Source organism: Bos javanicus, chromosome 10 (genome assembly GCF_032452875.1).
Source record: "Bos javanicus breed banteng chromosome 10, ARS-OSU_banteng_1.0, whole genome shotgun sequence".
NCBI classification, from domain to species: domain Eukaryota; kingdom Metazoa; phylum Chordata; class Mammalia; order Artiodactyla; family Bovidae; genus Bos; species Bos javanicus.
Window position 1 is genome coordinate 4,731,427 of NC_083877.1, and position 15,832 is coordinate 4,747,258.

Here is a 15,832-nt window from a genome sequence, read left to right on the forward strand (position 1 = left end):
GTGAAATGTCATGTATGAAATGAGAGGTTCATATGAGGTTCAATGCACGATGCTGGATGCTTGGGGCTGGTGCACTGGGACGACCCAGAGGGATGGTATGGGGAGGGAGGAGGGAGGAGGGTTCAGGATGGGGAACACATGTATAATTTTTTTTAATTAAAATTGAATAAAATAATAATAATAAAAAAAAAAAAGAATCATACATACGAATAGACTGGTGGTTGCCAAGGTTGGCCAGGGGTGGGAGTTAGGGGAGAGGGTAGGAGTGGGAATTTGGGATTAGCAGATACAAGCTGGTGTATATAGAATGAATAAAAAACAAAGTCCTATTGTATAGCATGGCAGCTACATTCAGTATCCTATGATAAATCATAATGGAAAAGAGTATGAAAATGGATGTGTGTGTATATATATATACACACATATATGTATATGTATAACCGAATCACTTTGCTATACAGCAGTAATTATTAGCATTGTAATTCAACTATACTTTGATAAAAGATAATTTAAAAAGATGCACAGGCAATCCCATGTCAGTGGAGTCAGGGTCTCCATAAACACAGGTCAGGCCACAGGACCCGGGCTGCCCAGAGAAGCAGCAGCCCCTCCCACATCCCTAGTGACCACCCATAGAGAGCAGGTTCTAGGCGCCTGGAGAAAACAGGCTGAAGTGATAAACCAAGCTATTTACTATTGTTATGGACTGAATGCTTGTATCTTCCCGAAATTCATACATTGAAATTCTAATCCACAATGAGGATTATGTATTAGGACATGGGGCCTTAGGTAATTATCTCAGGAGGGTGGAAGCCTTATGAAAAGTATTAGTGTCCTTATAAGAGGAGACACAAAAGCTCTGATCCCCTCCATGTGAAGATGCAACAAGACCACAGCCTCTCCAAGTCAAGAGGGAAGCCCTCACCAAATACCAGATCTGCTAGCACCTTGATCTTGGACTTCTCAGCTCCTAGAACTGCGAGGAATAAGTGTTTGTTGTTGCAGCCATGCAGTCTATGGTAATTTGTTGTAGCAGCCTGAGGGATCTAGGACAATTATGATCATGGCTGGCGCTCCCCCCAAAAAAAAAAAAAAAAAGAAATTGCCATAGTCACCCAAACCTTCAGCAACCACCACCCTGATCAGTCAGCAGCCACTGAGGCAAGACCTTCCACCAGTGAAAAGATTATGATTCAGGGAAAGCTCAGATGATGGTTAACATTTTTTTTAAGCAATAAAGTATTCTTTAAGGTATGTACTTTTTTTATATATACATAATCCTGTTGAATACTTAGTAGCCCACATTATAGAATGAACATAACTTTTTTATGAACTGGGTAACCAAAAATTTTGTGTTCCTCCTTTTATTGCTGTACTGTGGTCTGGAAGCAAACCTTCGATATTTCCAGGGTATGCCTTTATATGCATCACGTTTGTTTTTACGCATGGACACTTAGGTTGTTTCCATATATTGGCTATTGTGTATAATGCTCAGATGAACATAAGAATGCCTTTATCTTTTCAAGTTAGTATTTTCATTTTCTTCAGATAAAAACTTGGAAGTGAAATTGCTGGATCATGTGGTAGTTCTGTTTTTACTTTTTTGAGGAACCTCCATACTGGTTTTCATAGCAGCTGCACCAATTTACATTCCCATCAACTGTGCACCATGGTTCCCTTCTCTCCACCTGCCTGCCAACACTTGAGCATCTTTATTATAGTCATTCTGACAGGTGTCAAGTGATACTTCATTGTGGTTTTAGTTTGTATTTCCCTGATGATTACTGATATTGAACATCTTTTCATGTACCTTGTGGCCATCTGTATGTCTTCTTTGGAAAAGTCTATTTAGATTTTCTGTCCTAAGGTTTAAAATTAGGATTGTTTGGAATTTTTTTTTTTTGCTATTCAGTTGTATGGAGTCTTTATATCTTTTGAGTATTAACCTCTGATCAGATATATGGCTTGCAGACATTTTCTTCCATTCAGCGGGTTACCTATTTTGTTGATGGTTTTCGTTGCTATAGAGAAACTTATTAGTTTACTGTATTCCAAGTCTTATTTTTGTAAGTTATTTTTCTGTTGGAATTTTTATCTTTTTCTTGTTGGCATTTACGTATTTTTTGTGTGCTAGGTACTATTCCTTCTGTCAGTTTTACGTATTGTAGAAATGTTTGTCATGTTTGTAGCTCTCTTAATTCTTTTTGTGATGTCACTTCAGCGTTAAAAGTGCCTACTTGTGATGTGATCAAATTTGCAAACCTTTTCCTTTATAGTTACCTTTTCCTTTATAGTTATCGTTTGTGTCTTGTTTAAAAGTCCAACACTATTACGATGTTATAAAGGTATTCTGTATTTTTAGATTTTTGTAGCTTCATCATTGACATTTTTTTTAACTTTATACTTTTTATTTTGTATTGGGGTATAGCCAGTTAACAGTGTTGTGGTAGTTTCAGGTGAACAGCGAAGGGACTCGGCCATACATGTACATGTGTCTATTCCTGCGAAACCCCTTCCCATCTCTACTGACATATAACATTGAGCAGAGTTCCATGTGCTATACAATAGGTGCTTGTTGGTATCCATTTTAAATATAGCAGTGTGTACATGACCTTCCCAAACTCCCTAACTATCCCTTTCTTCCTTCCTTCCTTCCCTTCAACCTTAATTTCATTTTCTTAGTTTGTAAGTCTCTTTCTGTTTTGTAAGTAAGTTCATTGGTATCATTTCTTTATAGATTCCACATATAAAGGATGTCATATAATAATTTTGCCCTCTGTCTTACTTCACTCAGTATCACACTCTGTAGGTCCAAAGGGTATTTCATTCTTTTTAATGGCTGAGTAATATTCCATTGTATATATGTACCACATCTTCTTTATCCAATCCTCTGTTGATGGACTTTTAGGTTGCACTGACATTTATTTTTAATCAATCTGGGACTGATTTTTGAGTATAATATGAGACCTAGAAGTTCACTGTATTGGAAAAAAAAACCAAAAATTTTCATCCTGGGACCATTTATGAAAATGCCCTTCCATCCCTGCCAATCTGTAGTGCATACTATGTTTAAAATTAAATTATTGTACTTATGTGTGGGTGTGCTTCTGGCTTCATCAGTCATTTTCCCTATTTCTGCACCAATATGTTATCTTAAATACTGTGGCTTTATAATAATTCTCACCTGGCCAGCAGGTCCTCTTGTATTCTACTTGAGTGTCTGGTTATTCTAGCCCTCTGTTCTCATATATAAATCATATTTTGAGTTGTAATCAGGTTTTCAAGTTTATCTCCCACACCCATGTTGAAATTTTTATTAGAATTACCTTAAGTCTTTGGAGCATTTTGGGGAGTTTGAGCATTTGTATAATATTGGATCATTCACTCTGTAAACATTATACATATTTTCATTTACTTAGATCTTCTTTAACTTTTTCCAGTAAAGTTTTACATTTTTTCTTGCAATTATTTTGTTTCCTTTACTCTTAGGCAATGCATGGTTTTTGATGGTATCTTTTTAAAATTACATTTTGCAACTCATTCTTGCAGAAGTTTAGAATGGCAGTAGGATTTTTATGTAATGTCTTTGTGTTCTTATTGTAACTGTTTATTAATTGTATCACTTCTGTGTAAATTATGTTAGATTTTCTATGTGGAAAATCTTTTCATCTATGAATGACAGTTGTGTTTCTTCCTATGAAAATAGGCCTTTGAAATCTGTTCATCATTTCCATGATTTTCTTTATAGTTTTATTTTTATCACCCCCAAATTTTTGTCAGACATAATGTTTAGTTTTTCATGTTTTTGAATTTTATACTAATGGAGTGATTACATATTATTCTGGTACTTGCTTTTCTCCCCTACTGTAGACTGAATTGTGTACCCCCTACATGTACTTGTTGAAGTGCAAACCCTCAATTTGATTTGGGGTTAGGACTCTGGAACTTAATTAGGTTTAGATGAGATGATGACCACGGGGCCCTCATGATGTGATTAGTGCCCTTACCAGAAGAGATACCAGAGAGCCTATTCTTGCCGTTTCTCCCCATAAGGATATGTAAGAATGCAACAGCAGGTGGTTATCTTCAAGCCAAAAAGATGCCACTCACCAGAAACCAGCTATCCTGGCACCTCAGTCTTGAACCTCTAGCCCCCAGAATTGTGAGAAAATACATTTCTTTCTGTTAGTTAAGTCATCTGTTTGTGGTGTTTTTTAAAAATAGCAACATGAGCTCTGGTAACTCCATTTTTCCACATTAATTTTTTGAGAATCATTCATATTGGTGGGTATAATTTGCTTAATTTTTACTACTTATAGGATTCCATTATATAAGCATACTGTAACTTACGTGATTGGTGAACATTTGGGTTGTTTTCAGCTTTTTTTGTTGTCATTGTGGTATGGTGCCTTTATGAACATTCTTCTATGTGTTTCTTGGTATACAGGTTAAGAATTTATTATGTATATGTAGTTGTCAATATTCTACTGTTTTTGACTTTCAGAAACAATGGTTTCATATAGGTTAGCATTGTGCCTAAGAGTAGAGTGCTGAATTGTAAAACTTCTTGCCCGAGTGGTTATACCATTAACCTTTCCCCTGGTAGCACGAGAATTTCTTTGGCTCCGTATCTTTTTCAACATTTGATATTGTCATACTTTTATATTTTTGCTCATACGGTACATGTCAAGTTATTTCACTGTTGCTTTAATTTGTATTTCACTTCATAACTAATGAGGTTTAGCATCTTTTCCGGAGGAGGCAATGGCACCCCACTCCAGTACTCTTGCCTAGAAAATCCCGGGGACGGAGGAGCCTGCTGGGCTGCAGTCCATGGGGCCGCTAGAGTCGGACACGACGGAGCGACTTAGCAGCAGCAGCAGCTTTTCATTTGTTTATGGACCATCATGTATTCTTTCCTGGGAAATTTCTTGTTCATGATTTTGCCCAGTTTATATTGCAGTGTTTGAGAAGTTGATTCTTTTTTTTACTGGGATATGAATTGCTTGGTGAATTTAGTAAATATTTGTTGAGTCAATTCTTGGTTTTAAGCTGTGCTTACATAAAGATAAGTAAGCTAGATAAACTCTTACCTCAGTTTGCACTGAAACTTACTTAATTGAGAGCACCAAACTTCTGTTCTCTCTTCTATTAAAATATAGATTAGCTTCATGAATTGTTTATAACACTATCTCTTTGTTTCAGTTTACTCACTTGTACAATGTACTTTGACTAGTTGATATCTAGTATCCCTGTTACCAGTGTCTATAATTCATGTGTCTTATATTTTTCTTGTTGGTTTTTGAAGCTGAGAAATAAGTTTTGTTTTACTGGAAGATATTAAGTGCTGCTTTTTTGTTATGTTTTTGCTTTTTTTTTTTAAATTTTGAAATGTTGGGTTTTGTTTCTATTAAGATATAATAGGTTAGTTCTCCAAGGACTATACTTTTAAATGAATTTCCCAGACAGATTACTGTCTTTTATTTTCAAATTCTTATAAAACTGTTAAACCTAGAAATTGGACTCTAACATATATGAATTATTCTTTCTCAGAGTGAAGATACACAACAGCAAATCATCAGGGAGACATTCCATTTGGTATCTAAGAGAGATGAAAATGTTTGTAATTTCCTAGAAGGAGGATTGTAAGTAAAGCATTTCATGGACATTTCTAATCTTTGACTGTATGAGTAGAGTATCACTGTTTAATTGTTTTATTGTAAAATTTCCTAATTTGATTAATTGGATCAGGGGAATTAATTGCCTCTTATATTAGCTATAAATCTAACTTAAATAATTTTAAGATACTTAATCATTTTCTTTTAAAATTTTTATAAAGGCATTTTATATAAAGGTAATATGTTCATATGGCAGAAATTCAAACAGAAATATAAAACATAAACCAAGTCTTCCTCCTCCAACTTTAGTCCTTCTTCCTGGTTTCTTGTGTATCCTTCTAGAAAATTAGTTTTGCACTAACATATAAAAATGTAAGGCTTCCCTGGTAGTTCAGCTGGTAAAGAATCTGCCTGCAATGCAGGAGACCCTGGTTGAATTCCTGGGTCGGGAAGATCCCCTGGAGAAGGGATAGGCTACCCACTCCAGTATTCTTGGGCTTCCCTGGTGGCTCAGATGGTAAAGAATCCACCTGCAATGTGAGTGACCTGGGTTCAGTCTCTGGGCTGGGAAGATCCCCTGGAGGGAGGGCATGGCAACCCACTCCAGTATTCTTGCCTGGAGAAACCCCATGGACAGAGGAGCCTGGCGGGCTACACTCCATGGGGTCACAAAGGGTTGGACACTACTCAGCGACTAAACACAGCACATACAAGTATAACATTAAAAAGTTTTACTTATGGGATCACACATGTATTTTGCTTATCATGTTGCACTTATATTGTGAAAAGCTTTGCATATAAACCCATCTAGAGCAATCTCATTCTTTTTAATGGCTACAGAGTACTCCTTAGGGTGAATGAACTTGCTTTCATAAAAATTTAGATAGTATATTTTATTTTATATTATGAACAATTCTTAAGTCTGCTTTTCATATATTATATATGTATGTGTCTAGATAAAATAAGTTCAAATTCAGATAACAGACTTTTCTATTTTTAAAATGAATAAATAAAATTGCATATAATTAGTTTGCCAACTGTTATAAATTTAAATTAATGGGTTTCATGAAAACAGTTTGTTCTCAAATGGTTTCATAGATGTTCCCTTCCATGCTTATATGTTTAATTTCTTACCAGGATATTTCCTCACTGACAATTCAAAAAAACTCAACTTTAACTGAACTTCACTGTGAATAATTAGAAATTAGTCAGAGAAACCTACACTTTTCTGTATTTTTAAGGTAGATGATGTATATTATAAAGAATAGTTTTCATAATAGAGAATTCATTCATACCTGACCATAAATTACTTTTTATCATGTAGAAAGTTTACTTGCATTTCTTAAAAGGTTATATCATGTTGCACTTAAATTTGCAAATACACACATATGATTTTTTGCTGTTAACTTGAGGCCTCCAATTTCAATAGATGTGCCTGCTTTCTGTTTTTGTATTTTAATTGAACTTCACTTATCTTGCTTAAACTTCTGTAGTTGACTTGGGTTTGCCAGTATCATCATTTCCCTTTATTCAGTCTCTTGATCTCTTGATCTTCTAATCTCGTAGGAAGTTTATCACCCAGCACAGTGTACTGCCTGCGGTACATGTGCAAGAAATTGATTGGTCTAACCAGGGCACTGTTTGAACCAGAAAGTAAGACTTGAATTTGTGATTATTCTTTTCAGCCTTATAAAAAGTAGAAAGTAAATATTGCCTCAGAAATGGGGCTGCACATCTGATTTAATCCTAGTGTTGTTACTAACAAGCTGGTTTTCTTGGTTAGGTCACTAAAATTCTTTGTACCTCAGTTTTCTCCTCTTACGTTAAATGAGATATTTGGACTAAGGACTTCTAGAATTCTATGCTTTTTGTATTGTGTGTTACATTCTATACAAGAATTTTAATCAGTATTGTACTATATAGCTTAAAGATGAAATTATAATAAAATGTATTTATATTAATATTTTTATTTTCTTTCAATAACTTTAATTGCCATTTTAAAACATATACTTTTTAAATATTCGGTCTTCTTTTACAGCAGAGCCAGGCAGAAACGTAAGGTAAATGGCTACACTGCAGAGCCAGGAGGAGGCCTGCTCTTTGTGCTCTTTGTCCTTTCCAAGGGTCACATGCAAGGACAGTGCAAGTACACACGCAGGGAGCCTTTACATTGCGTGCCTTGTCTAGATAGTAGGCGTTTTCATTCTTGTCCAAGATTATTTTCATTTTTGGTATTAAAGGATATAAAATAATAAATGAGTATATACTTAAGGAAATTGTTTCTACAAACTGGTGAATTTAGTATTACTTTTACTAAGTAAGAAATAATGACTTCCCTGGAGGTCCATGTGCAGGGGACATGGGTTTGATCCCTAGTTGCGGAACTGAGACCCCACAAGCCTCAAGGTGAGGCCAAAGAAAAGAAATAGTTGTTATTTTCCTATGTCATCTTTGAATGTTCAGTTAGCTCTCATTATGTTTAGCTTTGATTTTTGTAAACTTAACTATGGAATAGCTAAACTATATTTAGAAAAATAAAAGGTGTTTATAATGATTCTGTATTTTTAAAATGCTGAAACTCCAATCAGTAAAAAAAAGTTTTTGGCAAAAGAGTTGAATATGTCTTAGCTCTTCTACTCCAAAACAAAATGTGCTTTTGGAGAAGAACTTGATAGTAAGTCTGTCCAAAACTGAAGAAGAAATGTCCTTTTTTTTTTTTTTCCTAGTTGATAATCAATCTCAAGCTATGTAACTTACTGTGACCTATGGGATTAAATCTAGTAAGCACTTAAAAATGCACTATGGACTCATTTCTGCCTACTTCTCTGGCCTAATCATGTGCTTATCTTTCATTGATTGAAGCTTTCTTTTTCTTTATTGAGTATAGATATTTCATTCTTGATTAATTTGCTTTTTTATTAGTTTGCCTATGTCTGAAATGCTCATCTCTAAATTTTTCTTATCATTAAATGTCAGCCTAAATATCAACTCTTTTAACTCCCAATCAGAAAGTAGCAAATCTGTCGGTGTGCCGTTGTCCTGTTTTGATTCTCTAAGTAGTTCCTTCCACTTACGTAGTTCCACTTTCTCTTATTTGTTCATTGCTGCTTACCCAGGCTCAGTGCCTGACACATAGTGAGTACTCAGTGAATAACTGAGTGAATGAACTGAGATTAAGCACTGGCATCTTTTACTTAACTTCTCTGAAGATAACAGCCATCTAGTTCACTTGATACCTTCATTTTATAGAAAGTTTTTAAAAAAATGATCAGTTTGCTTGAGTTAACGAAAATGTTTTTCAGTTTGTTTCTATAACATTCCAATTGTTTTGTTTTGTCATTTAGATTAATCGGAGGATCTGACAACAAACTGATTTATAGACATTATGCAACATTATATTTTGTCTTCTGTGTGGATTCTTCAGAAAGTGAACTTGGCATTTTAGATCTAATTCAAGTAAGTTAACACTTGCCTCTTACTATCTTAAACAACAACTTTGGCATTTTTGTTTTATAAAACTTCTATGTTCTTAAATTTTCTATAGTGATGTTTTGTTTGGTAAGAAATAAAGTATCCCATAGTAGATGTTGAGTGTGTAAAAGAAGGGTGGGGGATGTAGAAACACCCAGACTGGTTTAACCTGATGGGAACTGACGACAGCTAACATCTTTGTGCCCGTTTTCCTGTTCACGTAAGTCACCAGAGGAAGCCCTTTACCACATGTATCCAGATCTAACCCAAACCTGCCCCTTCCTGTCTCCTGCAAGTCTGCCTCAGTGTCCCTGTAAACTCAAGGTCAGTTATCAGCAAATTCCTTCAGCCTCTTCTGTTAATATTGCCTTCCATCTTTTTGCTGTCAGTTAAATCTGGCTTCCCTGATGATAATACCTGCCACCTTCTCAAACAGTAGTTTTCTCTCCTCTTTTCTTCACTTCATTGAGCCTGAAGGGTGTTCTCTTTGCTTTTCATTACTTTTTCTAGACCTTTTTCTCTTCTAAAACATCTCCAGACTTTATCTCATGTTCTCAAACCATACCTCTTTCTACCCATCCTTTCTACCCACTGCAGTAACCTCTCACTCCCTATTCATGGGAGATTTTGTCAGAAACTTTCCGTGGTCTGAGATTTTACTCTACCTGCAAGCTAAAACTACCACGGTTTCATGGATGCTAACAAAAGATGGAGGGAGGGGAGTGGTGTTTCTGGTGTCGAAACAAAGGACTTTATTACTAACAGCAAAAGCAGTAGCCAGAGTGACAGCATTTGCTTTCACTGGTTACTCAAGTCCCAGTTCCTAAAGTGTGACTCGATAAGGTGTCTTTTCGTAACAGACACTAAGCATGTCTGCCCAAGTCCTAGAGGAAGAGAATGTCTTCCAAGCAAAGGAAAAGTACCCTTTGCTTTGGAGGGAAACACTATTTTCCAAGGCGGTTGGCTATACAAGTTTGCTTGGAAAGTTAATCCACAATAAAGGTAGTTAGTACCTTTGTTCACATGATGTAGAGGAATGGAAGACCCATGGAGAATTGTCTCCAACAGATACTAGTTCTTAGTCCCATGACATTCACTCCAGTACTACTTGTATTATAATTCTTAGGTATTTCCACATTCATGTGGGTAATTCATTCAGTACACTGGTATCTTCAAACTGAAATTCCTCTTCTCCAATGAATTTTGCCTGTTATCCCACTCCAGTACTCACTTCTAGACCTTGTGTTTATCCAGACTTCGGTCCCTCACAGTTTCCACTCTCTGCTACCATCTCTTATCTTTTGATATCACAGTTTCTGTTACTCCAGTGGTTCTTTGAGCCTACTGGGACCCTCAGTCCTTTTCTTTGGTTGTTGTTGTGTTTTTTTAGGATAAAAATATTTATTGACAGTTTTCTAGCTATAGTTATATATTCTAAACTATTCAATGTTTATTGATAAATAAATGGCAATTTTAGAAAAATAGATATTTCTAGGATCCTGTATTCTCTTCCTGTGTTTTTTGTCTTTTCAGTGGATCTTTGGGATCTTCTCTTTTAAATCTATCTTTTTCTCACTGTCCCTGATCCTCCTGATGTCTAACTTTCCTTGCCCAGCTTAAATTCCATGGTCAATCCTGATAGTCAGAGGCTCGCATATACTCAGCTTTTTGCCTGTACCCACACATCTGAGAAAAAAAAGATAACCATACATGCTGGCCTCACTTTAAATTCATGGTCCCAGACCTTAGGGAGTCCTTAATGCTAGCCAGTAATCATATTATATTTCCCCGGTCATTTCACTCTCCCACACTCCTAGACAATGGCTGATACATTCTCCTCCTTTCTCAAACCTCTAGCACTTCTCCAGCATATAGCTTCCTAGTTTGTTAGGCAACCAGAAGGGAACTTCCACAGACTCTGTATTTGCATCCTTGCACTCTGTCCTTTCTGTAAGAGATGAGTGAACTTTGCTCCTAGCTAAGGCCAGCTCCCCCACTTATATACTAGTCTGCTGCTGCTGCTGCTAAGTCGCTTCAGTTGTGTCCAACTGTGTGCAACCCCATAGACGGCAGCCCACCAGGCTCCGCCATCCCTGGGATTCTCCAGGCAAGAACACTCGAGTGGGTTGCCATGTCCTTCTCCAATGCATGAAAGTGAAAAGTAAAAGTGAAGTCGCTCAGTCATGTCTGACTCTTCGCGACCCCATGGACTGCAGCCCACCAGGCTCCCCCATCCATGGGATTTTCCAGGCAAGAGTACTGGAGTGGGGTGCCATATAAACTAGTCTACTTCCTCCTCATTGCTCTGGCATGTTTCTCTCTTCTGTATCATTTTTTCTTCTCTTCTAGATTATTCCCGCTAGTCTATAATGTGTTAATATGTTCTTCCATCTTAAAAATCCTGTCCCTCCTTCCTTCTCTAGCCACTGCCTTATTTCTTTGCCTCTCCTTATAGCAAAACACTTTAAAAATGTTTTCTATATGTAGTGTCTTAAATTTTCCTTCTCCCATCTTTCTTGAACATGTCCCAATCAGGTTTTTCAGCTCCGCTATTGCTAAATTTAAAGGTGCTTCTCATCCCTCCTTTAGATCAAGATTATTTGGCACTCTCTTCTTCATGAAATATCTTCCTCACTTGGCTTCCAGGACACCATGCTTGTCTGGTTTGCAGCCTCCTACTTTAGTTGCTTCATTTTAGTTTCTTGATCTCTCTCATATCTTCTCTGGCAAAAACTCTGGAGTATACAGAATCCACTCTGCACTGCCTCTACATGGTCCATGCCACCATCAGCTCTTGCTTGGGTTATTTCAGTAGTTTTCTGACTGGTCTTCCTGCTTCCACTGTCTTTTCCTTTTTGCCCTTTCTTAGTAGAACAGCCAGGGTGATAGTGTTCAAATATGTTGTGTTTTACACTCTTCCATATTGAATTCTCAGTGGCTTCCCCTCTCACTCACAGTAAAAGCCAAATTCCTTATAAATGACCCATGAATCACATAATCTGACTCTCTTCCCCATGCCTTATTACTCATCTCCATTTTCTAGTGTTTTCCCCTTTGCTTCACCCACCCTGGCCTCTGTGTTCCTCAGATACACCAGGTTATGCTTTTACCTTACAACCTTTGTACTTTCTGATCTTCCTACCTGTATTGTTCATCCATCATTGATTACTATTTTGATATTATTGCTGATCTTAATGGATATGACAGCGTGGTTGTTACTGCTCGGATGGGAATTAAAAACCAAATATCCTTTGTCATATCTGAAGTCTATCATGTATTTATGAAAAGTGGAAACTGTGTCTTGTGTTTTGCAAAACTTCTTAGCCATGACTATTTGAAATGTTGGTAATATGTCTTGATCCTAAATAAAATACAGAGAAAAGAATTTCAGGAGAATTGTGTTATCTTTCCATTTCTAATGTAGACTTGAGCTGTTTTTATAAGAAGATCCTATTGAGTTATTACATGTTGATCTATTATGTCACAAAAAAAGAAACTTTCTATAATTTGCCTTACAGAGGTAGGTTCTATCAACTCCCGTGAACATGTTGGAAGTTCTGTAGTTACTGTCTTGCCCCTGTGGTTATTACAGATCTTTAAAGAAGAGGGACTGCTGAGTATGCACAAGTTAGTCATTAAAAAAAATTGATTGAGTAAACAAAATGGAAGGGAGTAGCTTATTGTTTCTGCTTCTGTCTCATGAAACAAACAGCCTTTCAAAGCTTATTTAGAACTGATTTTCTGGCCTTGTTCATCCTCTAGTTTTGAGAAAGGCAAGTGTAATACAAGTAAAAGTGGAAAATTATATAAATCAAGAGAGTTTAGATCAAAACCTCTTGGTTTTATATTTTTGTTAGAGAATGGGTCAAGAAAACTTAATCAGCATCGGTATGTGATGACTAAATACATGTTTCATTGTGGTTTTTTGAATATTAAAAATGATACAATTCAAATGCTCATTGGCCACTCATATTAGTACTTTCATGCAAAGACTTTGTGTTTCTCAGGCACCAGTGTGCTGTGTCAAATCCGACTGTGTATCTCATGTAAAATCCGCAAGAGGGACTTGTTAGTACCTTCCTTGTGAGATTTATACGAGCATGCCAGCAAGCTGAATAATCAGCTTCTGTTTTCTTTTAATTCTTTGTTAGGGGGAAAAGGTGGCCTTTTTTTCTTTCTTGTGTGTGCGATTTTAGTGTGATAGTGACTGCAGTATAATCCAGTTTCAGAGTTGTAAGCTAGCCCTTTTGAAGTCCTTTCTGTTGTAGCATATCTTCATTGGAAGTGTTGAAATATTTACGCAGAGTGAGAATAGGACTCCATTAAATATTCATGTTGGTTGTGTGAGTTATTTATAAGCACAGTGTCCTCAATTAATTTAGTATGCCACGCTGATAATGGAGGCATAGAAGTTTACTCAGTCATTCCAAATTTTGTAACAGCTTTCTGCTGCATGATGTCACATGTAGCAGTTATTCAGTGTCAATCTTGTTCAGTTATAGTTAGGAAGAAATGGAGAGTAAACTGCTAAACTTGTCTCTAAATTTAGAAAGATATGTTTTGACCTTGGTGTTAGAATATGTATATAAACTAGAGTTCTTATATACGTAGCGTCTATATATAGCATTATATATATGTAGTACTGTTACACAGACATTTGTGAAGTTATTTTACTTATTGCTATTAAGGTTAATTTAATATGCTAGTGAGCAAGTCATTTAATGCTTACAGACCTTGAATTTTTTTCAGTTGTAAAGTATGCCTATTTCAGTATACTTCCTATAGACCTTATGAGTTGTTAGAAATATCAGTCAATTAAAGCACGCTAGTGGCGATTAAAACCATTCAGGCCCTGCTTGTACTTTGGGCAAGTTATTTAACCTCTTTAACCCTGATTTTGCTTGTCTGCAAAATGGGGGTAATAATAATAATAACAATAGCGCATAGAATAGGTGCAAGCATTAAAAAATATATAGTGTACATGAAGCCTGTTGCTAAATGACTGACTTATAGCAGTCAATTTTTTTAGCTGACATTATCATTAAAGCATGTATTTATGAGGATAGTGTATAAAGTATTATTCATTAATACACAAACTGAATTTGGTAAAGAAGTCTAATTTTTCTTTTTCATTTTTACAAGAATTTGGGCTTCTTTTTATCCTATATGGTCTTAGATGAAGTCTTAGGAGGAATTCTTGGGCATAAGCCTATCCCTCTAAGCCACATAACTCTATCACAAAGCAGAATTCCTCCTAAGACTTCATCTAAGACCATATAGGATAAAAAAAAAGCCCAAATTCTTGTAAAAATGAAAAAGAAAAATAAGACTGCTTTACCCAATTCAGTTTGTGTATTAATGAATAATACTTTATACACTATCCTCATAAATACATGCTTTAAGCCAAGAGGGCTTCCCTTGTGGCTCAGCTGGTAAAGAATCCACCTGTAATGCAGGAGACCTGGGTTCGATCCCTGGGATGGGAAGATGCCCTGGAGAAGGGAAAGGCTACCCACTCCAGTATTCTGGCCTGGAGAATTCCATGGACTACAGTCCATGGGGTCGCAAAGAGTCAGACATGACTGAGCAACTTTCACATAAGCCAAGAACACTCAGCTGAAGATTCTCTGGTCTTTGCACTATCGTATAGGAAGCTGTGCTGATGTAGATACCACTACACATGGAATAGTGTGCCAACAGAGGGCTCACACCTTCCACCACATCATTGTTCTCTTATTACAAAGATCAGCTTCATTGAAAGTATCCTAGTCCATAGGGTGGCATATACATTACTTAAGCTTTGAGCTGTACATGTTGAGGTGCCACCTGTTTTTAAGAATTGTCTGGGAAGCCTAACTGACCAGCTCTTGAGGACTGTGGGAAGTTGCAGCTTCCCTGTTGGGGACTGAGAAGGATAAGCCCCTGGTTCCAGACAGAGATGAATTCTGGTGCAGTTCCTCCTGCTGGAGAAAGTGGGAACCATGGCACGATTTGGCGCGATTTGTTTCTTTTTTGGGCAATCCACAGTGATCCAGGCACACCCAGGATCATTTTAGGAAAATTCTACTTGTTCCACTAGACTGTGTTACCAGAGTATTAGAAATTTCTGTTTTTAATAAGACTTGTTTTTTATGTATGTAGGAAACCAAAAAATAGTTCTGTAAACAGTTTGAATCAACACTGTTAGGGTGATTCAGCATTCCTAAAATCCTTTTCCTGTCTTATTTTCATTGTTGAAATATTGAAATTACTTCAATATAATAATTGAAGTAATGCATTTTTCAGTTATTACCATTGCTGTTTTTTCATGATAAATCCAGGTGTCAAATTTGATGATGCTCCCTAGTCTATGGAGAAGGAAATGGCAACCCACTCCAGTACCCTTGCCTGGAAAAGCCCTTGGACAGAGGAGCGTGCTAGGGTTGCAAAGAGTTGGACACGACTGAGCGACTTCTCTTTCCCTTTCCCTATTCTAATTTACATGTTTTATTGACCTCTCAGCAGTCCCCTTGGGAGGCATTATAGTGTCAAGTTGGTCTTTGGAGTTTGATGGTATGGGCTTAAGTATTGGTTATGTCATCTAACAGTTCTGTAACTTTGAGTAAATTACTTAGTCTTATCCATCCCAAATTTTCTTGTCTGTAGATGCTAATATCCATACCTGCCTTGCCAGCATTGTGATAAGAATTGGAGCTAGTGTACATAAAGTAGTCAGCCCAGGGCCCGGAATGTAGCAGACACAT

At 36.6% G+C, this 15,832-nt stretch overlaps 1 protein-coding gene across 7 annotated transcripts in view; it reads left to right on the forward strand.

The window, feature by feature from the left end:
• AP3S1 (adaptor related protein complex 3 subunit sigma 1) overlaps positions 1-15,832 on the forward strand; it is a 79,148-nt gene that overhangs the window by 27,592 nt on the left and 35,724 nt on the right. For all 7 annotated transcript variants that reach the window (XM_061429944.1, XM_061429940.1, XM_061429941.1 and 4 more), the window contains exons 2-3: positions 5,554-5,645; positions 8,963-9,074. In XM_061429944.1, the coding sequence (XP_061285928.1) occupies positions 5,554-5,645; positions 8,963-9,074 (204 nt within the window). The remainder of the gene's footprint in view (positions 1-5,553; positions 5,646-8,962; positions 9,075-15,832) is intronic.